This window comes from Marmota marmota, unplaced genomic scaffold (genome assembly GCF_001458135.2).
Source record: "Marmota marmota marmota unplaced genomic scaffold, marMar, whole genome shotgun sequence".
NCBI lineage: Eukaryota > Metazoa > Chordata > Mammalia > Rodentia > Sciuridae > Marmota > Marmota marmota.
Window position 1 is genome coordinate 32,295,109 of NW_026000005.1, and position 24,659 is coordinate 32,319,767.

At 33.6% G+C, this 24,659-nt stretch overlaps 1 protein-coding gene across 2 annotated transcripts in view; it reads left to right on the forward strand.

Moving 5' to 3' along the window:
• Positions 1-379: 379 nt before the first annotated feature.
• The window catches only part of Vwc2l (von Willebrand factor C domain containing 2 like), a 149,972-nt gene continuing 125,692 nt past the window's right edge, over positions 380-24,659 (forward strand). For both annotated transcript variants that reach the window (XM_015481332.2, XM_048808507.1), the window contains exons 1-2: positions 380-1,142; positions 3,529-3,998. In XM_015481332.2, the coding sequence (XP_015336818.1) occupies positions 3,609-3,998 (390 nt within the window). In that variant the 5' untranslated portion in view covers positions 380-1,142; positions 3,529-3,608. The remainder of the gene's footprint in view (positions 1,143-3,528; positions 3,999-24,659) is intronic.

The following is a 24,659-nucleotide window of genomic DNA, read 5'->3' on the forward strand; positions in this document are numbered from 1 at the left end:
AGAGAAAAAAGCAGAAGAAGCATTGAGACGCATCAATTTTTTTTTTTTTTTTAAATCAGACCCAAGCTGCAGAAGACTGAAGTTTAATCATGTAGCACAGGGAAAGTCTTTTGTCAACCAAAGGGTCACATAGAATAGGCGAGCATACATTTTCAGATTCTTTGATAACGATTATGCCTTATCTGTTAATAATAATCAAGGACTGCAGATGGCTTAAATCTAAATGCATCTCTCTTCCGGAACTTTCATTTCTGCAACTCATCCAAGAATGCATTAGGTATAATTATAATTTTTAAATTTTGTATTGTAATTTCAATGCAAATAAGTGTTGCGCACGTAGAATGCTTCCCCCCCCCCCCCCCATGCACGCATCGCTGTATAAAGTGCGACTGCTTAGAGAACACTCTAGCCTGGTCTAAAGAAGCAGCTCGGGGATTTCGACCAAGCTGGGCTCAGAAGCCAGTTGTTGGCGCTGTCCGTGGTGCTGAGGAATTCCCGGCTGCCGGCAGAATGAGCTCCAAATCAGCAGTCTGCAAACTGCTCTCAGTGATGCAGAAACCCAGCTAAAGTTGCTCCTTTCCTTCATGTCCACAGTTAGCATTTTCTGGTGTGTAAGAAGGGATTCAAGCAACATATCGTGGACGATGCTGATGGTATTGCCGGTGGAGCGGGCTTTAAGCTAGAGTACGCTGTTGCTGTTTGTGATCCTCAGAGCCTAGCCAAATCACCTCTACTGCCGTAGCAAACACTGTGTAAGTGAACTCATGTGTGGAGGAGGCGTAATCAGCCAGGAAATTTCATAGAAGGATCTAAGAAAATGCTAAAAATAAGTTCAACATGATTCTGCTACTGGGGTCTGGATTTCTACAGGACCAGCATTGCTTCTTTCTTTGAATTCTGAAGACAGGTCCAAAGCGTATTTCTTATGTGTGTCTGCTGTGTTTCTCTCTGGAAGGGTGGGAGACTGCTTCTTGACTGTGTTTTGAAATGGGAGGTAGAGAGAATGGATTGCCTTTAGTTCATGCCTGAAAATGTATTCTTTGGGTGATTAAAGAGGAACTGCTTTCCTAAAACATACCTGACCTTTAAGTTCATATTGGTCTTTGACCCCCACCACCACCATTAACCTCCACAGTGACTAGGTAAGTGTATCTTATGACATGAGTTATGTTTGTTTTCTAAAAAATATTTATATAGATGCAGTCATTTTAAAGCATATGTAGCAATATGGGGAGGGGTGAAAGTTTAGCTGGGAAGTAATCTTCAGTTTAGCAGTGTTTGCTTTCTTATTAAAAATCTTCAGATAATCATGTCATTGGTTTCTCTAATGTATCTTTTCTTAATAGTGTCTTAAATTGCACTAGAGCACTCAATTATGAAGAGGGCTTTTTAAAAAAAATAGCCTAAGAACTTCATTATATTAAAAAGAAAGCCTTGTATTCTCCATGCAGATTTTAAAATGTATTTCACAAAATAAAAGCATGTTTAATGTTTATATAAAGTAGATATGACACCCCTATTTCTACCTTTTAGTGTACATTTATCATAACCTGACACATTAATGCCTACCTGTGGCTTACAAAGAGATCATTTTCTGTGTCCTTTTGAAGCAGAATCATATGTGTATTTTATATGGCTTATCTTGCATGTATTGACAGATACTCCTGGAATATTATAAGGACGCACAGGAGCTCCCCTTTCTTCCAAGATAAACTTTCTAAATATGTAAGATGTATATAAATGTATGCTCTAATTAGTAAAATATATTTATGCTTTTTCAGAAGCTCCTATTATGTTTGTAGCCTCTGTAGTAATTTAGGAGGAAAAAATGCTTTGTCAAAGGGAGCTCCAAGCTTCTCAAGTAGAATTATAGGTTTGCAATTTCTTGTTCTGTCATGACTCATTATTTTTGACATATTTTAAGAGAAATCCATCTCTTTTATCATTACTACCCAAAAGGAATTCTAATGTCAGAGAATTTTAGAAGGAATTCTAATATCAGCTTTCTCTTAAAAAGGACATGAATATACTACCTTCCATCTTACTATTACTACAATTTGCATATCTAACTTAAAATGCAAATATAGCCTAATAGTTTATGAAGTTGCCTAGCATTATCTTCACCTTATTTAATATTATCATCTGTATATATTGAATAAAATGAGATATTTTACCATTGCTCTTAATATAATGTGAAAATAAACCAATGAGTGACATTTATGATTTGAAAATGTCCTATAAGCAATCTTAGTAATATTGTCATGAAGCTGATAGCTTTTTGATAAACACATGAAATATTTCACAACACTTTTCCTTATCTAATATTCCTAAAAGTTACAGTTTCCCCAGAGCTTTTGTGTGAATTAGTCACTCTAAGCATTTAAATAAGAGCCCCACTATCAACATTTCCAAGCACTAATATTAAGTGAAGTTTACCAGTCAGAGTCACTATTTAAGAAGGTATATTCTCTATGAATGGCAATGCCTCATTATTATTTAAAGAAACTTCCATAAACAGTTTTTATGGTGGCATCTTTGTGCAAATTGCCTAAATGCAAATATTTTGGGCATTTCAAAGGGTTATATTTCCAAGACTGTATGATGGTATTTATATATTACATGGAAGTAATTAATTCAAATGATATTATAAAATTACTAGACTCAAGTTGCTGTAAAAAAAAAAAAACAAAAAAACTTCATGGGCATATCTTTCCTGCCCACTAGGAGCTTACCTCCTGAGTAAAACAAAGATGTGGACAAAAGTACAAATGCATTTGATTTTAACAAATCCTTTTCAATAAATGGAGTTCTTTAATATTATTATTTTAACTCTTCTTTCTCTTATTCACTGTGAAATAGTTACACTGTTTTTATTATTAGCTATGTTTCCAAGTCCAGATCCATGTTGACTGAAAAAAGTAACTCATGTTCAAATCACTGTATTAATCCAACTATTGATATAACTAAGTAGGGGAGCTTTTATACTGACTCCATCCCAATTATAACCTACAGTCAACTGTTGGTTTATTCCATTTCTTTTAGAATTCATTACTTTATACTAATCATCTTTTGAGTTTTGATGCAGATGATGATAACATACATCCCTTCTACCATTGACTAGTGCAGTTAAAAGAAAAATAGAGCATGTGGGTTCAAATATTATTGAACTCTTTGTCAGTAGCTCCATATACTCACTTTAAACTTCAGTAAAATCACTTCATATAGTTAGACAAAACCAAACCTTTGAAATTTAAAAGATAAATACAAGGTGAGGGTTTCAATGTAAAATAATTTCATAAAGGACATATGTTAATGAGCACATTGCCAAGGATACATTCCCCAGACTTGGCAATGAAGTATGAATGATTGCATGAAATTAGTCTATTTTAGATCTTAGTATCTTCCAAATTGAACCCAGTCTTACTATCTTTCAAATTGAACCCAAACAATCAATATAAGAACATGGGATTTAGTGAATCTATATTCTCTTTATATATGTCAAATTATTTTTTAAATATTTATTTTCAGCCTACCCCTCTTGTATTCCCATGGAAGGAGCTGAGTATATTTAATAATAGGAGCACACCCAGAAGTCTTTGAGGAGGGGCATGGCTCTTCATATTCATGAAGCTTGCATACTTCTATTGGTCATCCCTGGATTGGTCACCTCTGCTGCCATCAGTCATGAAGACTATCCTGCTGATGAAGGTGACCAGACCTCCAGTAATGACAATCTGATCTTTGATGACTATCGAGGGAAAGGGTGTGTGGATGACAGCGGCTTTGTATACAAGTTGGGAGAACGGTTTTTCCCAGGGCATTCCAACTGTCCATGTGTCTGTGCTTTAGATGGACCTGTTTGTGACCAGCCAGAATGCCCGAAAATTCACCCAAAGTGCACAAAAGTGGAACACAATGGATGCTGTCCTGAGTGCAAAGAAGTGAAAAACTTTTGTGAATATCATGGGAAAAATTACAAAATCTTGGAGGAATTTAAGGTATGAATTACCCTCCATATTTATTCAATTCTAATTTTTCACATTGCATGCTTAGTAGATTGTTACATTAAAATCAAAATTGGAAAATATTTCGAAGTTTATCCTTAATTCATAACATTATGATTTTAGCTAGCATAAATAAGATCATGCTTGAAATTTTGGCCAATTTCTTGGTCAGTATTTGTAGAGTTTCATAGTAACCTTTTTCTTAGAAGACTTTTGAACATGATTAATGTCTTTTATTTTTGGCCTTTAAACATTTCTTTGTATTATTATAAAATATGTTTTCTGAGGGAAGGAAATTTGTTTGTAGGCTATGTGTCTATTAAGTTTTGTTACGTTTTGGCCATTTAGCCTATATTTGGAGCCTTTTAACTGTGGTCTTTAAGTATTTGTTTAGTGTGCGGAAATGTAAGTGCTATAGTGACATGCTTCCAAGCTGTGATTTTCATGTTAAGAAAATACACTGGGCCTACTTGTTGTAGAACAAGGTCCCTGTCTGTTCTATGCTTACCAAACTTTTTACTTATAGGATTCATAGAACACTGAATTTTTATCATAGTGTATTTAAAAAAAAAGACTCATTTCTTTTCAACATACATGGTATTTCTTAGTTTTCTTATGCTTTTGACTTAGATTCAAGGAACTTAGAGTTCATTTTTATCTATTCTTGGATTCTCTTTTCTCCAATGGCTAGTTTTCATTAATATGTCCTATAAGCCAGATATGAATCCTGAGGGCATGATAATACATCAAAAATATCCTCTTTAATTGTAATGACAGTTTGTGCCTTGGAGTGTCTGTCATACTTATGTCTTGATTTGAAAGGTTCTCTTTTTGTCTAACCATGTTCTGTAGCAAGGTACTCAGAATAATATAAGTAAAAGAAGGTATAGCTAGATTCCATTGCTTTCAGTCTCTCTAGGTTATGGGTTAAAACCAGCAATTTACCTAGGAATGCCTTACCGTTTTAACTGAATTCCTTAGGACATAAGGAAATTATAATTATACTTATTTTATCAGCTTTCTTAGACATAGAATGTTATTCTAGACTTTCCTATTTCATGTATAAAAGTTTGCTGTACAATATTGACAAGTAAAGAGCTAGGGAGTCTAGTAAAATTATCATTATTGGCATCAAATAATAGCAAATAGTATACTATTATGCATTTACTGATGACTTTGTGGTCCCTAAAATATTAGCTATTTTTACTTTCAGGTTAATAATGAAAGTAAATACAAGTACTCAACACATCAAGGTTTATAGAACCATGTCCAGAATTACTGTCACTCTCTTGTAACATACATATATATCTAGAGTGCAAAAAAAATTGTAGGAACAGTACTACCCCAAATTAAAAAGTACATCAGGAAAAGTTTGTGATGTACATATAATTTAGTAATTAGTATTTAATAAAGAAGATGAGAAATTTATTATATGAATTTAATCAATTCACCACTAAAAAAGTGCTATAACTTCCCCTCTATTATTTAAGGTGATAACCATGTTACCATGTCAAACAATACAAATATGTATGAACAAAGAGTTGATAATTACTATACCCCTTTTAATTATCTCTCTACTATAATCTAACCCTACTCTATCCCTCTCTAATATATAACCTATTGATGTACACAGCTTTGCCACTTGACTTTCTGTGACATTGGATTTTTAAATGTGTGTTGTTGTTGTTGTTGTTTTTCCAAAATAGATGTCATGCTTTTGTAAGAATGAGGAAATAAGATAAAGAAAGTTTAGGTAACTTCTCCAAAAGTTAAGACAAGTAACTTAACTTATTCTAAATGCCGCCTTTTTGACAGTGAAATCTATTCAGCCTCTTGAAGCACTCTCTGGTTAGATAAACCCGGATTCAACACCCAAATTCATCAATGGGAGTAAATTTTTGGATGGAATCCCTAAACTTTTTGAGTCACAGTAGTACATGAAAACCATATACTAATTAACTCTCTTGGGAAGGGATGTTGGAAATATTTAATGAAATATAATTTAAGTGAAGTTACTAGACTTGCGGTGACAGATATAAATTAGGGTTGTTCTCTAGTATCCAGTGACTAACTCTATGTTCTAAATTATGCTATGGCTTTGCCTATGTCTTTTAATGGAAATTGAACTTTAAAAGCCTTTCAAATGAAGTAATTCCAATATATTTTTAAATGCTTTACTTATCCATATAAACTGTAAATATTAGCCATTATTTGTCATCTTGCTTCTCTTCCAGTTCAACTTCAAAGAAAAAAAATGTTTAAATAGAAATAAAATTAAAAACAAAACCAGCTTGCAATGAATTAGTACATAATTTTTAAAGATGTATAGAACTTTCATTTAATAATTTTGATATATTATTAAGGCAGTTGCAATATTATATATTCTTTGCATATAATATATTCATCCAATAAGCATTTATTGGACGTTCAGTATGCAAGATACTGTAAATATACATAAATTGGAAAACAGGATACACAGAAGTCAAAGTCTCTTCTCACAAGGCTAATTGATTTAGAGAATAAAGGCAGTTAAAAGTTATATTTGTGACTATAAAATTCTAATATAATTCCCAAGGGATTGTAGTATCAGAAGCTTATCAGTAAGTATGAGACTTGGTTAAATAATTTTTTTTAAAAGGATGGTCAAAGTTAAGCCTGTTCTTTAAGAAATGTTGAAATTGATCTGAGGAGATTAAAATTCCAAAGTGGAACTGCTGGAGCAAAATAAAAGGTAAATTTGCATTTGTGTTGGTGGACAGTGGATAGAAGAGACTGGGCCAAAGTATAACAGATATAAAACACCAGACATTGTGCATAGAGGTGAACTAGTTAAACAAGATTGCTAAAGAAGATTATCTTATATCCAAGTATGAAATTGAAAAGAAGTGAAGAAAAATTAGCGGTGGGGGAAAGACAGCTATTGAAAACAAAACAAAACAGATGTGATGATTGGCATGTGTAAGAACAAAGACATTCAGTGTTGTTGTCAGGATAAAATCTAAACTCGCTAGTGTAGACTAGATCACTACTCACGAACTTCTTCAAACACTTCAATCTTCAGTGAGTTCTCTTCCATGTGTTTGCATTTTCTGTCCCACCACATGAGCACTTTGTCAACATTGCTTACCTCTATGAGTCCTCGACTACTTCAGGACTCTATTCAAATGTCATCTTACCATCTGTCCTAGTGCTGTGTCCCAGGCTGAATCCCACTCCTCTTCTACATGTTCCCACAACATGCTGTGCCCACCTTATAACAAGAATGGGAATGGTAATGGTAGTCAGACACCATCAAGAGCTTTACATGTATTAACACATTTCAAGATTTGCAAGACCTATGTTTTCATTAGCACCATTTTACAGATAAGAAAAATGAATCATCAAAGTATAACTTGCCCAAAAGTGAAAAGTGGAAAAACTAGGGTTTCGCCTCAGGCAGCCTGCCTGCACTCTAAGTTCTTCACCCTCTCCTGCTTCTGTCATAGTGCCATAACACATGCAATATGAAACTACCTGGGTCATCTGCTAGAAACTACGGTTTCTTTCTCCAGTGTGAGACCTTTAAGACTAGGTACAATGTTTTCTTATTTCCTATTCCCAAACTCCTGGAGTATGTAAGCCACGTGGCATAATGGGTCTGATTATAATTGAACATATAGAACAAAGAGGTTAATTAGAATCCCTTTAAATTTCCTTAGTGTCTGTTTATGTGTTGATCTCTTTAAGTTTATATGAAGACTGATCTTCAGGTAGCTAAAGGTGCAAGCATTGTTCCCAGATGGAGCACCTGTTTCCAGCCTGCTTCTACTGTCAACTCCTCTCCCAGGCCCTTCCTAGCCAAGGCTGGTCTTGGATGCTATCTCCATCCCCATGTTGCAATGACTGCCCAGTGTTTTAGTTGTGCTGTCTCACCCTATATAATTTCAAAACATATGTCACACCTCAATCTTTTCTAATTAGAAAATTCAAATATAAATTGATCTATATATGTTTCCTTATAGGAAGAATAACACTCTTCATAGAGGTTGTGGGGATACATTTTTCCATTTTCTGATGCAAGCTTTGAAAATAAATTTCTCTCTAATCTTTTTGAAAACTCTAAATTCTCCAGTGTTCTGGTAATATTGTATTAAGATAAAGGTCACTGTATAGTAGGTTCTCTCATCTTTTTTTTAATATGTTCCCAGGCAATATGACACTGGAACCTACTTTTTTAGGAAATAAAGTGCATAAATAATAAATTATAATAGCATTTCCTAGTCCCACCCCCCCAAAAAAAGTTTATTAGAAATGTAGGCTCTATCTGCTTTGATTTGTGCTTAAGTATCTCATGCTGAGTTTCCCAAAGGAGAAATAATTTCTTATTTTGCTTGGTATTTTTATAACTCTGCTAGAATTAGCCTTTTTGGATATTTCTTTACACTTTATAACTTGTACTGATTTAGTTTTAGGTCAGACTCTGAAGGTCATACTACAGCTGAAGGAGATCCTATTTCAGATTTTGCATAGCCGGTTTTTATTTTGAAGTGATTTTCTGCAGTCAATACCCAGTGTCCCCAAATCAGGATTTGGATTTGGCTAAGATCTGCCTTTCCCTGCTGACAGTGACCTTCCTGCTTTCCCCATTTCTAACCAAGGATAGCTGATAAGGTCTCTTAGTTTTATATTTGAAAGGTTTAGTGTAAATAATTGCTTATGTTGCATTTTTGTGTATATGTTGTTTTCTTTTAAAATAAAGTTATTTTCATGTCATGCTAAACTGCCTAGTTTTTGCCCTGAATTTTTCACCTAATATTTAAATCTTGAGGAGTGAAAACAAAGATGGAAAACAATTCAACAGGATATTTTGCCAAATTATTATACCCATAAAAAATATTGATGCCAGTTTAGGTTTGGAATTGATTTGCTCTTTAATGGGTATATTCAAAAGGAGAGAGAATTTCCAAAATTATCATTAATCTGTACCCACATCAGTAATACCAATATTATGTAACATTAAATCTGTAAAAATGTTTCAGTTGAAAGGATTTTTGAATTTAGGTTTGAGAGATTTGTTTTATGTCTGGTTGTTTTTAATATGGAAAAAGAATGGAAGGCAACATATTTAAGGAGCCTAAGGATCAGATTTACAAAGGAAAGAGAACATAATGGAGACTGCAGGGAAATCTCAGTTGAGGAGACTAATAGGTAACACAGTTCCCATCACTTTACCCTATTTACTCACCTACCTGCCATTGAACCAGTCTCTATGAAGGGTATTTGAACTAAGTAACATGTTTACGCAAGGCAAAGAAATATAGAAGCATCTTTCCAGAAGTATGAAGGTTATATTTATTGTGATAGCAAATAAATGGATAGATTTTGAGAAATACAGGTGGGATTTTAAAAAATTTAATACAGTAGAGGATTTACAAATAATTAGCATAAGGGTAGGGGAGTCATCATTTTAAAGATAATCTCCAAAGAAAATCCTAGAAAATATTATAATTTCACGCACTAAAAATGATTGAGAATTTTTGTGGAAAGGTTGAAAAGATTAATCCCATAATTATTCACTCCACAAAACACACGTTCCTGTTTTTCAGAGTATATTGGGGCTTTGAAGATGAACATGGCCTATGAATGAGTTAAAGAATGGCTCCTCCTTTCAAGTTACTAGGACATAACAGAGATTGAATCATGACTGCTGCTTAATCTGAGGCTCAGACGCAGCACGCTGAATGCAGAGGTTCAATGTGGATATTCTCAATGAGGGATTTCCATCTTTGTAAATAACTGAGAACTTTGATTTAATTTTTATAATCTTTTACCTGTTTTGGGGAGTACAGTCAATTTTATTAAAACAACTTTATGAAGGTCATCACATCCTTTCTTACTACTATTACATTGCGCATAGTTGGCATTTAATAAAATTCACAAATGTTTCCTCCATCTATGAAGGAGATCAGATTTTAAAAATAACTTATTTTTTTAAAAATCCCTTTGATAATAGGGGTGATCCTTTTCATATTTAACACTTTCTAAAACAAAAGAGTAAAATTATAAGACTGTATGACTTCCACATTCATTCCCACAGGTGTGAAATAGGCCCTTTGCCGTCAAAATTAGTCTCTTGCATTACATTTTAAGAGACCGATGGCCACCAGCCATTTGGTTTGTAGTATGCAGGAGCAGTTTTTCATACTCGTTCACTGATATTTATTGCTGTCCTTATTGGAAGATGCTGCTATTAGTGGTGATAACTGCATGATAAGTATGACTACAGAGATTTGTGACTGGGCTTCTGTGCCCTGTGCACATGGGAAGATTGGTGCTTGATTTGCAGCCATGTCTGAGATTTGCAGAGCTTGTCACCATTAGTGACTACCTCAGACTTGGGGTCAACCCTTGGAAGTTTATAGATATCATTGCCCTTTCCCTGCACATGCACCAAGAATGTGAAAGATAAAGCTGAGGGAAAAAAATGACTTCATAATGCCCCATTCCAAATTTGAGCTACAGTTGTACAGGTTTTGAATATGTTTAAAACTTGCCTATTTTTAATTGTGTTTTTACTCACCAGAATACAGTGTGAAATTAGCAAGCATATCTTTTCTATTTCCTATACCTTATTTCATAACTCAGATCTATTCATATTTTGTGGATATTTTTAGATTAATTCATACATCTATATAACATAGTCTTGCTTCATAGATGCATTGATTTGTGTGTGGGTGTGAGTGTGTGTGTGTGTGTGTGTGTGTGTGAAACTGGAGAAAGCGTGAGTCCTCTTGTCTTTGAGAAAATTTTACTTTCAGATTAGGGGAAACCTCTATTTCTACTCCTTAATAGTTCTGACCACATTTTTGTTTTGTTTTGCTTTCCTGCAGCTTGATTTATATACAAGGCAGTGTGTTTTATGAAGGACAACACAAGAAAAACCTCTCAGTGTATTTTTTTATCTGTGCATCGTCAAGCTTTCAAGGAAGGGCCTAAGACAAATAGCTAAAGGAAGATTTGAAGTGATCAGTGGGTTTGTTTTCTCAAACAATAGCTACTATTAATTGGAGACTGGCTTATTTTAGAGTCTGTGCTTTGCACTTTCATCATCACTACTGATTAGCATCAGTCATTTCAGTCTAACACACCTCCATTGTTGATTTCCTTGACTTTTGTCTGCCACACAGCAGCATATCACAATAAAGCTATCTTTGCAAGGATTTAATGACATCATGGAAAAAGTGAATGAAATTCTAAAGGAACAAGAAAAACCAATCATCTCTTAAAAAGTTTCTGATGCATTTCTACATGACTGTATAAAGTTGTCTAAAGGGTATAAAAAGTTCATTGAACACAACTCTTAATTTTCGCCTTGTTATATCAGATAAAAAAACTCAAGACTTCAAATTTTCCATCTATAGAATTGAAACAATAATATCATATCATCACTTGTCTTAAAAAGAACAAATAGTATACAGAATTTGAAAATTAGAATATTATGTCTCAATTTATAAGTACAGATTTTAACTACTAAAGAGTTTTTTGTTTTGTTTTGTTTTTTGTTATTGTTGTTGTTATTATTGTTGTTGTTTTTAACAAATAGGCATTTTTTGGCCTGGATTTTCAAAACTTTTTAATACTGACCTTTCACTACCATTACTACTTCATGGCTTATGATTATATTTGTGTTTCTGAGTTTAAATAACTTCTTTCAATTATAAAAGTCTAACATTATGGTTTTTATGTATACTTTTACATACCTACCCCTAAGAACTAGCCATAGAAATTGGATCTATAAAGAATCTTTGAAGTTACTTTGTCTAGCTCCCTATTTTAGAGGTGATAAAACAAAGACTAATAGAAACTTAGTTATAGCGCCATCATGACACAGCTCATTATTTGCAAAAGCAATATTAATACATCATTTTCCTGTGGTATCTCTTCTACATTTTATTATCTTCGGGTTTAACAAGAAAATTCAAGCTGATTTGCTTCTTCTTTTCTAATAAATATGTTGGATGCAAAGATTTATTTCAGCCAATTGTCTATAGAAATGTGATATGAGGACCTATCACCATGGCAACCCAGAGTTACAAGTAGAGAAGAACAATAAAATATTGGCACATCTAAAATCAATCTTTGATTCAGATTGAATACAATTTGTGAAACAAGCTGAAGTTTGCAAAGGCTCTGATAAAAAGGGGGTCTGTTGTCTGAAACTGAAAAAAATCTGTAATTAAACCAAACAATATAGCCAAAATAAAATATAAATGTCTTTCATTAGATACTGCTTATTTACTTTCACTGAGACTACTTTACTCTAAAAAGTAACAAAGAAACTAAACTACTGTTCTTTCTCATATATTTTGGTGATTTTTTTTTTTTTTTTTTTGCAACTGAGACTGATAAGCTTTACTTTTTCATTCCGCAAACTCCTGCCTCTCACTAGATGGCAGGAATGGAGTGTGCAGAATGGATGGAGAGTGCAAAAATCTCTAGTTCCATGACATTAGAACAAAGAAATATCCCTAAACCAGCTGATCATAAGTATGACTTAGGGAAGAAATGTTGCAAAAATCCCCATTCCTCACCTCTCCTGCTTTTAATTTAAACCATTTAAATGTATATCACTATATAGATATATAAATATATTTTTCTACAAATAATGTAGATTATTTAAATTTATATTATTCTATAAATAATCCCAGAATATTCTAATCAGTTGGTTTGGGGAATCATGGTTTTAAGGTAGGCTTTCCCCAGACTGTTTTCGAAGGGACACTGGAATCTATGAGATTTTTAGTGAAGATTTCCAGTTGTTTTTCATGATCACCTAAGTTTGAGGAATGATGAATCTTTTAAACTCTTCTGGAAATGTACAGTGCACATTTGAAAATTGAGACCACTTGAATGTATTTATGAAATTTTTTGGAGAATTTATGTATGTTCCACATCTAAGAACCCAACAGCTGGTAAAAACTGGGTTTTCTAGTAGTCCCTACCACTTCCATCCAGGTGACCTAGGCACACAGTACTTTGTCTGTCTGGATGTTCATCTCCGAAATAGAGATCTCAGGAGAAACTACTTGGCACACAGTAAGTGATTCATACAGGCCACCTGCCATTTTTACTACGATTACTACTAAGTCATATTTAGTCTAGGATTTCACAAATTTATGTGACAGTAGATCACTATTTTTCCTCAGAAAATCTATTAACATTTAAAGTTCCCACAAGTCCAATGAGACAGTTTTCAGAACTACCCTGCTCGTGCTTCAAAATGGCCTAATTACCATAAAAAATAAATAAACAAAGTAAAGATATTGTGTCCATCTACAACTAAAAAAAATATATTTTTAAAAAGTGACCTAATTATTTGACTCTATGGTTAGTTAATGATAAAATCTATTTGTCTCTACTTCTTCTTGAAGTTCCCCAAATTGCATTTATGTGACTATTATGGTAATTTATTAATGTGTGTTATATAAAACAATTTAGTTGAAAAATGACTTTTCAGAATAATAATGATGATAACAGTAATAGAACCAATTGCATAGAACCAATTATTTAAGTTAGGGATTGGCACACTAGAGGCCATGGGCCAAATCTAGTTCACAGTTTCCTTTGTAGCTTTAAAATAAAAAAGGGGGAAGGGGTTAAGTTTTAAAAACTTTTTTGTAAGTTTTATTGGAAAACAACCATGCTTATTCATTTATGTATTGTTTGTGGTTGCTGTTAAGAATGTCCTAGAGACTATATGATTTTTTAAAATCAAATATTTACTTTCTGGACCTCTATAGAAAAAGTTTGCTGATCCTTGATCTGGACTGAAGTTGTTCTTCCCATTATACCTCACTTACATGTTGTACTGTCACCTGCCCTTCTAACCTGAATTCTTGAAGGTCACAAATTCTTTCGGGTCATGCTAGATAAAGAGTCTACATTAGTTGTGATGGACTCAGGGTTCTCTTTGAACACATATACATTTAAAAAGACCTGCAGAAAAGTTACATTTCATTGCATACTTGGCTCCAAAAGGTATAGCTTTGCTCTTGGCATTGCTGTATAGTAATTTATTAATTTTTCACTTACTCAAAATTCTCAGATGAAATAAATAAGCAAAGATTATAACATGTCCAACATTTTTATATCCCACATGTTCTCCTTTGAGGGTAGGACAAGTTACAAAAGGATATTTATTTATTTAATATGATGAACATATTCAGTGTTATATTAGCAATTGAAAGTATGTATATGGTCTACTTACTTGGGTATTCATTCTATTATTACTTTTTTTCATTGATTTTATTTTTTAAATACATGGCAGTGGAATGCATTACAATTCTTATTACACATATAGAGAACAATTTTTCATATCTCTTTATATAAAGTATGTTCACACCAATTCATGTCTTCATACATGTATATTTGGATAGTGATGTCTATCACATTCTACCATCATTGCTAACCCCCTGCCCCCTCCCTTTCCCCTCCTACCTCTCTGCCCTATCTAGAGTTCATCTGTTTCTCCCATGTGCTCCCTCCCTACCCCATTATAGGTCAGTCACCTTATATCAGAGAAAACATTCAGCATTTGTTTTGGGGGGAATTGGCTAACTTCACTTAGCATTATTTTCTCCAATGCCATCTATTTACCTGCAAATGCCATGATTTTATTCTATTATATTGCTTAGTAATATTCCATTGTGTATATATGCCACATTTTTTAATCCATTCATCTACTGAGGGGCATCTAGGTTGGTTCCACAGTTTAGCTATTGAGAATTGTGCAGCTATAAACATTGATGTGGCTTTATCCATGTAGTATTCTGTTTTTAAGTCCTTTGGGAATACACAAGGAGAGGGATAGCTGGGTCAAATGGTGGTTCCATTCCCACTTTTCTTTGTCTTCATAATAGCTGCCATTCTGACTGGAGTGAGATGATATCTTAGAGTAGTTTTGATTTGCATTTCTCTAATTGAGAGAGATGATGAACATTTGTTCATATATTTGTTAGTTTGATTGTATATCCTCTTCTGAGATTTTAAGTCTACTTTTGCAATCCATTAAATAAACTTTTCTTACATGTGAAGAAGTGGTAGTATCTGCCAAAATACATGAGACAACCACTTGATCCTCAAGGTGCTCCTAGACTCTCACAGGGAATACAAAGTACAGGTGTAACCAGCACAGGTGGCTTGTGAAGGTTGCTGTAGTGTGAAGAAAGAAGGGGTTCATTCTGAAGGGCTAAGGGAAAATAGCCCAAGAATGGCAAAGGTAAAGAAAAAACTTGATCAGAGAAAAGTGAGACAGCTCAAGTGACCAGTGCACATGGTACAGAGTGTGAGATAAAAGTGGAGAGGGAACATGGGGAGGGAGTGTGGGGCCAGTTCAGTGTGAAAGCCAGGGTCAAAACCTGAACAGAGCAGAGAGTTCCTGAAGGACGTGGGTTGGGGAACTAACCAGATTTGTGCCTGCAACAAACATGAATGATAATAGAGGGTTCTAGAAAATATTTTGTAAATGTATTCGCTCATTAAGTTAATCCTACAATACTTTTATGCCTGTTTTATAAATGAGAAAACTAACTTTCAGGGAGATTTGTGCTCTTCTTCTTGTTACATAAGCGGGGATTATCAAACCTGACAAATCAAGGAGGGATTTCTGCCTCTAACTCTAGAGCTGTCTTCAATACACATTATCAGCTTTGGTGAGACTCCTGACACAGATGCAAGTAACGTAGTAGAGTCTGGCTCTCCCTTGAGTGTATATATGTGAATAGATGTTTAATTATAATTCTATTTCATATTTAGTCCCATATCTTTTTCACAGAAATATAGTATACTGATAACATGAGGAAAATTCTTTCCCTGTTCCACATATTCCAGGGCTCAACTGGTTTTAGTTTAGAATTCCCGCTGCCTAGATAAAGGAAATGTCACACACACACACACACACACACACACACACCATGGAGTTTTATCTAGTAATAAAAAAAAATGAAATTATGTCATTTGCTGGAAAATGGATGGAACTTGAAACTTGATAATATTATGTTGAACAAAATAAGCCAAATTCAGAAGGTAAGTAATTGTGTATTTTCTCTCCTATGCAGAAGTTAGAGTGGAAAAAAGAAAAGAAAAGTCTGATGGGGGGGGGGTGAGGGAAGGTCTCATGAAAATCAAAGGAAGGTCAGTAAACTAGAGGAAAGGGACCAGAGAAGGTAAGAAGAGAGAAAGGAGAAATATGTGAAATGATATTGGCCAAATTATATTTTTATATTGTGTGCATGTAGAATATGTGACAACAAACTCCACCATTATGTACACCTAAAATTCGCCAATAAAAATATGGAAAATAAATAAAATTCACATTGCTAAAATAAGTAGAGGCACATCAAAGGCATGTTTCTATCCATTTGAAACAAACTACATTTTCAATACATTGAAGACTAACCAAGATTATTTTTGCAAATGTAAGAATAATATTTTAAATTTTAAAGCAATGAAATGTAAATTTTAAAAAGCATAGAAATTGTTAAATGATTTTTGCAAAATTAGAAATGCAAAAGCTTCTATCATAGATATTGCAAAAACTCCAGTGATAAGCAAATGAAGTCATTTTTCTTTATAGTGAGAGAATAGCCGTGGCGCCTGGAAATTCCACTTATTTTCACTGCATGGTAGTTTTATTGCTCTCTTCTAAAAAATTAAAATTGTTCAGTCTAACTTTAACTTTATTCCCAACATTAAAAATAAAATTCTGCCAAAATAGCAAACCTTTGACTGCTGAGATTTAAAAAGCTTCATTAAGAAGAAAAAGGACAATCACAGAAAATTTTCCTTTTGTTAATGAGACACTAGGACGTTTACATTGAAACTAGAAGATACTAAAATCAACACTCCAAAAACTTAGAGCTAAAGTTACCCTGTTAAAAATCTGTTTGGGGCAAGAATATGATTAAAGATTGAAGTTTCATCTCAGTAAATAAGAATCTAATTAACTATCTAAAAACGTTGTTCAATGTCATTCTCAATCTAACCACAATTTGAGTGCGAACATGCTGCATTTTAAAAGATGAAGTACAAATTGCTTTCAAAACTCAAAAGGATATATTCTTCACAAATTCAATATTTTAATTAATTTGTAATGGAAATAATTATACCATAATTTAATAAGATAATGTATGACTAATGTTCTTCCTTGACAAATACACAAACTTGCAAATAGACAAAGGGGAGGGAGGACAGAAATACTGGTCAATTTGAAAGCTATGACAACAATAATATTCATGAAACCAAAGCTACATAGTTTACATGTTCTTTCACATATTACATGATTCCCTTGCTGTTTTGTAACAATCATTGAGAAAATCAGAGCACATTAATATTATATTATTTTTAATACCATCTTGCAAATTAGAAAATCCAGGCTTAAGTAGTTGAGCCTCTCCAAAGTAAAACAGTAGCATTTAATAGTAGGCCTTCCTCTCCAAATGTGCTTATTCCATAACCAAATTCCACTGGGAGATAACATTAACAATGCCTATATGTGGTTACAAAATTGCCACTGCTTCTGCTAATACCTTTCTCCAAAACTCCACACTAAAGTTTATCAAGAAATTACTCAGTGACTTTTACATGAAAATATACTTTCATGTTATTGCCCATAAGCCATCTCAATATATGTTCAGGGAATGAGGTAAGCTATGAAATAAGTATCAAATAATGAAATATAAAATTTAGTGGGAAATCACTATTTGGTCTTAAAATTGGAAACGTCTTTTATATCAACAATTATAAATCACTTAATATTGTTCATTTTAATTACTCCCTCTTCATATCATGTCAAAGTACAATATTACTACCTAATGGAAAATGAAGAAAATAATTAAACTTTTAGAAAATTTTTGCTCAAAGAAATTGAGATAATAGTAAAGAAGGAGTTCTTAAGAAGTAGTCTGATTGCCATTCCCAATACAAATGAGTTTTGTTGTCCCAAGCTGATAATGCCTGCCTCTTAGAGCCTGAAAAGCCCTGAATTCAGTGTCATGCATGCAGTGCTAGCAGGCAAAGTTACTACCCTCTCTCCTTTCTGTTATCATTTCCTTCCAGTGTTTCCTGTAGAATAGAACTGGTCGCATTGTCTCTTACGTGATTCTCTCAGGCTGTGGAATTCTCACAGTGATGTACTCTACCTTAATTGCCCTTGACCTTGATTTAATGCTAATATAGATGACTGGCTCTTTAATTGATACCAACAACCAAAAATGTCCTTTCCAGTAAAATCAGGGAAATGTTGAAGTCATACAGTTGCTCATTTTTATTCTGATGCATTCATGTGTGACCCATGGAGTAGTCTCAGAGTGGAAATAAGTAGGTTTTGCTGCAAATGCTTAGATCTACTGTTGATGAACTTTCATGTTGAAGACCTCAGAGACAGCTAAAACAGCCTTTTGTTTTGTTTTGTTTTGTTTTCTTAAAAGCACACTGATATTTCCTTGATAAGTGTACTCTGCCTACTTAAAAAGATACACCTGTTATGGAAACTAAACTGTGTTTCTTGCTAACACTCTCCTTATCTGCATTGTATTTTGGGGGATGTTATTTATATTTTAGAAAAATCTGTAATTTATTGTCATGAGACTCCTTGAAAACATTCAGGGAAAAAAATTGGTTCTGTTTATCAGAATAGGCAGTATAAAATGCCCTTAAAGCACATGCCAAAATATAATTTTAAAAATTTTTAGGAAAGAAATTTTTAAAATATGCCATTAGGATAATGTTACAATTGTGTTGCAAGTACGATGATGAACTTCTAAAAACAAGTTTCTTTTTGTCCTTAATAATTAATAATTTTTGGATTGGTACTTTGTTTCCAAAACTTCTTGTATTTTTCTGGTTCAGATTAAATGCAAGTAAAAACACAAAGATTAACTTCAATAATTCAGTCTTCCACTATAAAAGTTACAGCCATTATTCTTTTTGATTAAAAATCTTTTATTTTGCTTTTATTACTGCATTATACTTCTGCATTGAGTTGGGTTCATTTTGAATGGAATTTTAATTTAATTTGCTCCATTTAAGTCCCTGGTGTCCCCCCTTTCCCTTCCCTCTTTCCGCCTCTATTTCCCTTCCTCTACTCTATTGATCAATCTTCCATTCATTTGTTTATTTTTAATTGGTGCCTTATAGATATACATAAAGATGGAGGCATTGAAATACACACACACACACACACACACACACACGGTAATTTTTTAAAAATTCATTTCACTTTTTCTCCCTTTTCCTTCCCCTACTCCCTCACCCTCAATCTCCTTTCACTCCACTGATCTTTCTTCTAACTTTATAATATGCAATCCCCTCACTTTTTAATACTTCTTACTTTGCTTTACCTTCTGTGTATGAGAGAAAATATTTGGCCCTTGACTATTCTGAATCTGGCTTATTTCTCTTAGCATAATGTTCTTCAGTTTTATCCATTTATTAGAAAATGCCATAATTTTGTTTTTCTTTATGGCTGAATAAAACTTCATTGTGTATATATACAGCCTTTTGTAACCCATTCATATATAGATGGGCACTTGGGCTGCTTCCATATCTTGGCTATCATGAGTTGCGCTGCTATAAACATTGATGTGACTGTATCACTATGGTATGCTGATTTTAGTTCTTTTGGATAAATAATGATTGGGATAGCTGGGTCAGTTATTCATGTAAAATATTGGTTAGCCCAATAGCTAAGTTGTGGAACTATCCCATATAACCATCAACAAATAAATGAATAAAGAAAATGTGGTCTATATATACAATGGAGTTTTACACAGCTGTAAATAAGGATGAAATTATGGTATTTGCCATTTAAATGGATAAAATTGGAGAGTATCATGTTAAGTGAATAATTCAGACTCAGAAAGTCAATGATCCAATACTTTTTCTCATACACAGAAGTTAAAGCAAGATGGGGGTTGGGGGGCTAGCCAGGCACCATGGTGCACACCTGTAATCCTAGCGGCTTGGGAGACTGAGGCAGGGGGATCACAAATTCAAAGCCAGCCTCAGCAAAAATGAGGTGCTAAGCAACTCAGTGAGATCCTGTCTCTAAATAAAATACAAAATAGGATGAGGATGTGGCTCAGTGGTCGAGTGCCCCTGAGTTCAATCCCCAGTACCCCCCAAAATAAATTAATTAATTAAATAAGAGGGAAAGGTAGAGGACACTATGAAAATGGAAGGAAGATCTATGGAGTGGAGGAGGGGTTTTAGGGGAAGACGCAGGGATGTGAAAGGGAAGGAACAGCAGAATGAAGTCGACCAAATTATGCTATGTGCACGTGTGAATGTACCACCATGGATTCCACATGTATGAATATTTGTAAAGCACCAATTTATAAAAACAATAAATAGATGGGGGGGGAAGATCAGTGGAGTAGAGGAAGGGTAATGGTGAGCAAGGGGAAGGAAAAGAGGAGTACTAGGGACTGAACACAGAATAAATTATATTCCATGAATGTGTGATTATGTCAAAATGAATCCCATAATTATTTATAGCTATAATGTACCAATAAAAACATAAAAACAAAACAAAACAAATGGCTTTTAAAAATCAAAAAAAACATGTTAATACATGCCTATAATACCAGCAACTGGAGATACAGATAGGGCCTGAGGCAGAAGAATTGCAAGTTTGAAGCCAGTCTCAACAACTTAGTGAGATTCTGTCTCAAAAACTAAAATTAAAAGTACTGGGAATGTAGCTCAGTAATAAAGCACCCCTGTGTTCAATCCCCAGTACCAATCTTAATTATTGTATTGTCATTTATTGAAAGCAGGACAAATATGTCGGTCCTCTTGTTATAGCTTATATACCAATCTTTTATACATTTAACAAGTGCTCTGAATAAATATTTCTAAAATTTATATAATTCTAAGTTATAGTTCATTATCTAACTGGTTATTATAAACACATGGACAAACCTAAATGTACTCTTTGCACTCATTTTCCTAAAACTTTGCTTCAAAAAAATGAATGCTTTTGGCAAAAACACTAGAAATAATATTCTAGATGTATTATCAAAATACCAACTCCTCTAGAGAAAGTCAGAACAGCTACTTCACTTGTAAATCAAATGATACCATCATATACATTTGCTGGCCAACTATAAAAAAAATCTATATATCAGATTTTTCTATTTGCTTCCACAGCATTAAAATTCTTAAAGAAGTCCCAGCTCTATATCCATAATGTGATAAGACTTAAGACCTCAGTGTTTTAAATATGCTCCAATCAATGGGGCAGATTGCTGAAGAGGTCATCACAATCTCATTAGGCCAGGAACACTAAGAAGCATTTTAATCAGTGTTTCTATGGGACATCTTTCAGATGATTGTGAATTTTGGTTGAAATCCATTGGATCCATTGATTATTAGGTGACATCTGCTGCATGCAAATGACTGGCTACAGGAGTGGCAGTGGATGCTAAATACTCTTGCACTTTGCAATTTAATGTATATTTTAATGAAGTGAACAGTGAGATTCCTGACAGGCATCAGCAACTTTGAAATAGTCTTCCAAATTTCTCATACATTTTGAAAGTAATAAGATTTGTTCCATAAAGTGATCAAATTTATGCCATAAATTATCTACAAAAGAAGAGCACTTCATAAAGCAGTAGTTTTTCCTTTGTGGAGATCAGATTTTAAATAGTTATTTAATGGGATTTTTTTTTTTTTTTGGTAAAAAGCAAACTGAGCTGTATTTTCTTTGATAAGATTTGGCCATTATCAAAGAAATGAAGCACCACAATGCATTAAAAACCTTATATCACTTGATCAGAAGAAAAGCATTGACATGATTAGTGTGCTAAGACTCGGCGCTTAGAATTTCCATCAATTTTTGCGTCCATCTCCTCAGCTTTCAACAGTATTAGCCAAGGGTTTTCTAGGAAGCAAGTTTTGTTCCTCAGACTAATCAAGCTGTATTTTGTTGGACTTGGTACTCTAACTCATCTTTTAGGAAAATGAACATGTTTAAAATCAATGCTTTTTCCTGGAAAAAAATAAAATATACTAAAATAATGTGCTTAATAAGCAAATATTTAAACTTGACACACATTATTAATGAGACTAGCTTTTCTTAAGACTCTTTAGCAATACCTCTGTATGTATTCATGTCTTAATTTTAGTTAGCATAGAATTTTCTAATGCAATAAAAACTCTGTAATCATCTACTATTAGATAACCTGGTCAATAGAGTGCTGGAAGATTGGCTTACTTGTGATCTGCACAATGAGTGTTAAGAGTTTAAAACTACCTTCAGAGAATTAGTTTATGTTTATCGTCACAATATTGGAATCCAAACAGTTATTTTATGACTTACAGTCAGAAATCTGTTTCCCCAAAGTAGCCTCTACAACATTTTCTTCTAATTTCACAATTGAGAACCCTGAATTTATAACAAACACTGTCATCTTAGCCTTCATCAAATTTAAATGGTACTGCAATGTTTCTGGTCACTAAACACACCTAATAAATTAAATATAATACAAAGATCTCATCCTTTTCATGCCTGATGAACATAGATGAAACTGCCTAAAGGTGTGACTTCACAAATATGAAAACAGATTCTACATAAATGAGTATATCTTTGAATTAACAAATACTTATTGCATTCCTATCATGTGCTAAGATGACTTCTAAGTGCAAAAGATGCAGCAATGAACAATATATCATTTGTATGTGTGTGTGTGTGTGTATATATATATATATATATATATATATATATATATACACACACACACACACATACAAATGATANCACACACATACCCACACACTCACACACACACACACACACACATATATACATGTATCATTATATCAATAAGTAGTTGCGAATCTATAGGGATAGCAGACTAGAGCAAATAAAAACTAAGAAGAAATTAGCAATAATAATTCCAGGAACAGAGAAGATAGTTTCTGAATGGATAGCAGGATGTGCAGAGATGATGGAGGGACTGGATTACCTGGGTGGTCCAGGAAAACCTCCCAGGAATGTGGCATTTGAGTTGATTCTTGAATGACAACACTGCAGGAAAAGGAAATAAATTTTGGGCCTTTCTTTTTCCTTTTTTCTCTCTCCCTCCCTTCCTTTCTCTCTTTCTTCTTTCTTTCTTTCCTTCCTCCCTTCCTTGTCATTAATGATTTACAATAAACACTTTAACCATTCACAGCTACTCTTTATTTGAGGCTTTTTTATTTTTCAGTGTGTTTCTCACATGATTAATTCTATCAGCTCAAAAATCCTCCCACCAATCCAAATCCTGGAAAACCTTATTGCAACCTCTTCCATAAGATTTCATTTTGAGTAAAAACAAAGAGCAAATCATAAATATTGCTTTAAAATATAATCTTATACTTTCAGTTTTCTACCTTTTAGATATCTTTCAAAAAGCCACCAGTGACTAAGTATACAAGTGAATAATATTATGATCTATTTTTATGTGCCTCATAATAATTCTGTGAGGTTGCTTACTACTTTTTACTCCCATTTTATGGAATAAGAAATTAAGGCAAAGGAAGATTACATAGTTTCCCCAACATTTATAGCTAATCAGTAAAGCACCTGAGATTAGAATGCTTGTTTTTACGATGATAGCACAGTCACATAGAGTCAACTAAATGAAGCATTTTTTTTCTAATTTCACAAATTGAGAACCCTGAATTTATAACAATATTGTCATCTTAGCCTTTATCAAATTCAAATAGTATTGCAATGTTTCTGGTCACTAAACACACCTTGTAGACAATGGCCTTTTTCTTCTGGGTACTGTCTGAACAATGCCAGTAACAGCCACCAAGTAATTCACAATACCTTTATGAATGTTACATGGAACAAATATTCAGGCTCTCCTCAGTTGTGGATAAATAAATCCTGGTGTATTCAGAGTACAAAATAAGTTCCCATTTCTATAAGCATGTGGAAAATGTCATGCAACCAGTCAGCGTAACATCTTTTATTAATCCTAATTTGACCTTCAGTGATACGCACAGTAGCTTCTAAATTGTCAAAAAGAATATATTTGACAATTTTTCTGATATTATTCAACTACTCCAGTAACCCAAGTTATTAGTTCACAGGCTGCTTCTACATTTTAGTAACTCCTGGAGCATTTCATTGTTTCCAAGATTCTGGTATCTCCCCTCCAATTCTCCAAAAACTCAAAAAAATCACAATGACTAAGATTTCAGCTAGAAGATCTTCAGAAGTTAACTGTCTTGAAACCAATGTGTATTGCTGTTTTCCCAAATGCCAACAGGGAAAGTTTGAGTATTAGTCACCCAAACCAATATTTGAGAGTCTCATATTGCTCTTGATTCCTTCATATTCATCTCTAGTAATATATATGTCAGGAAACTCCTTTGTAATCTAGAGACATCTATGATGCCATTTGTCATACAAGGATGTATTCAGCAATGGGAATTACAGGTAAAACAGTCTCTGCTTAAATGTAGTTCCTCATTAGATATTCAAAAACACTGAGATGGAGGTAGAACAGATTTATAACACGTATGTAGTATTCAAATCATCTAATATATACACTAAAACTTTTGATCTTTAATCACAATTTCAACTAAAATTTATGGCAAGGTATATATAGTAAATGTTACTTT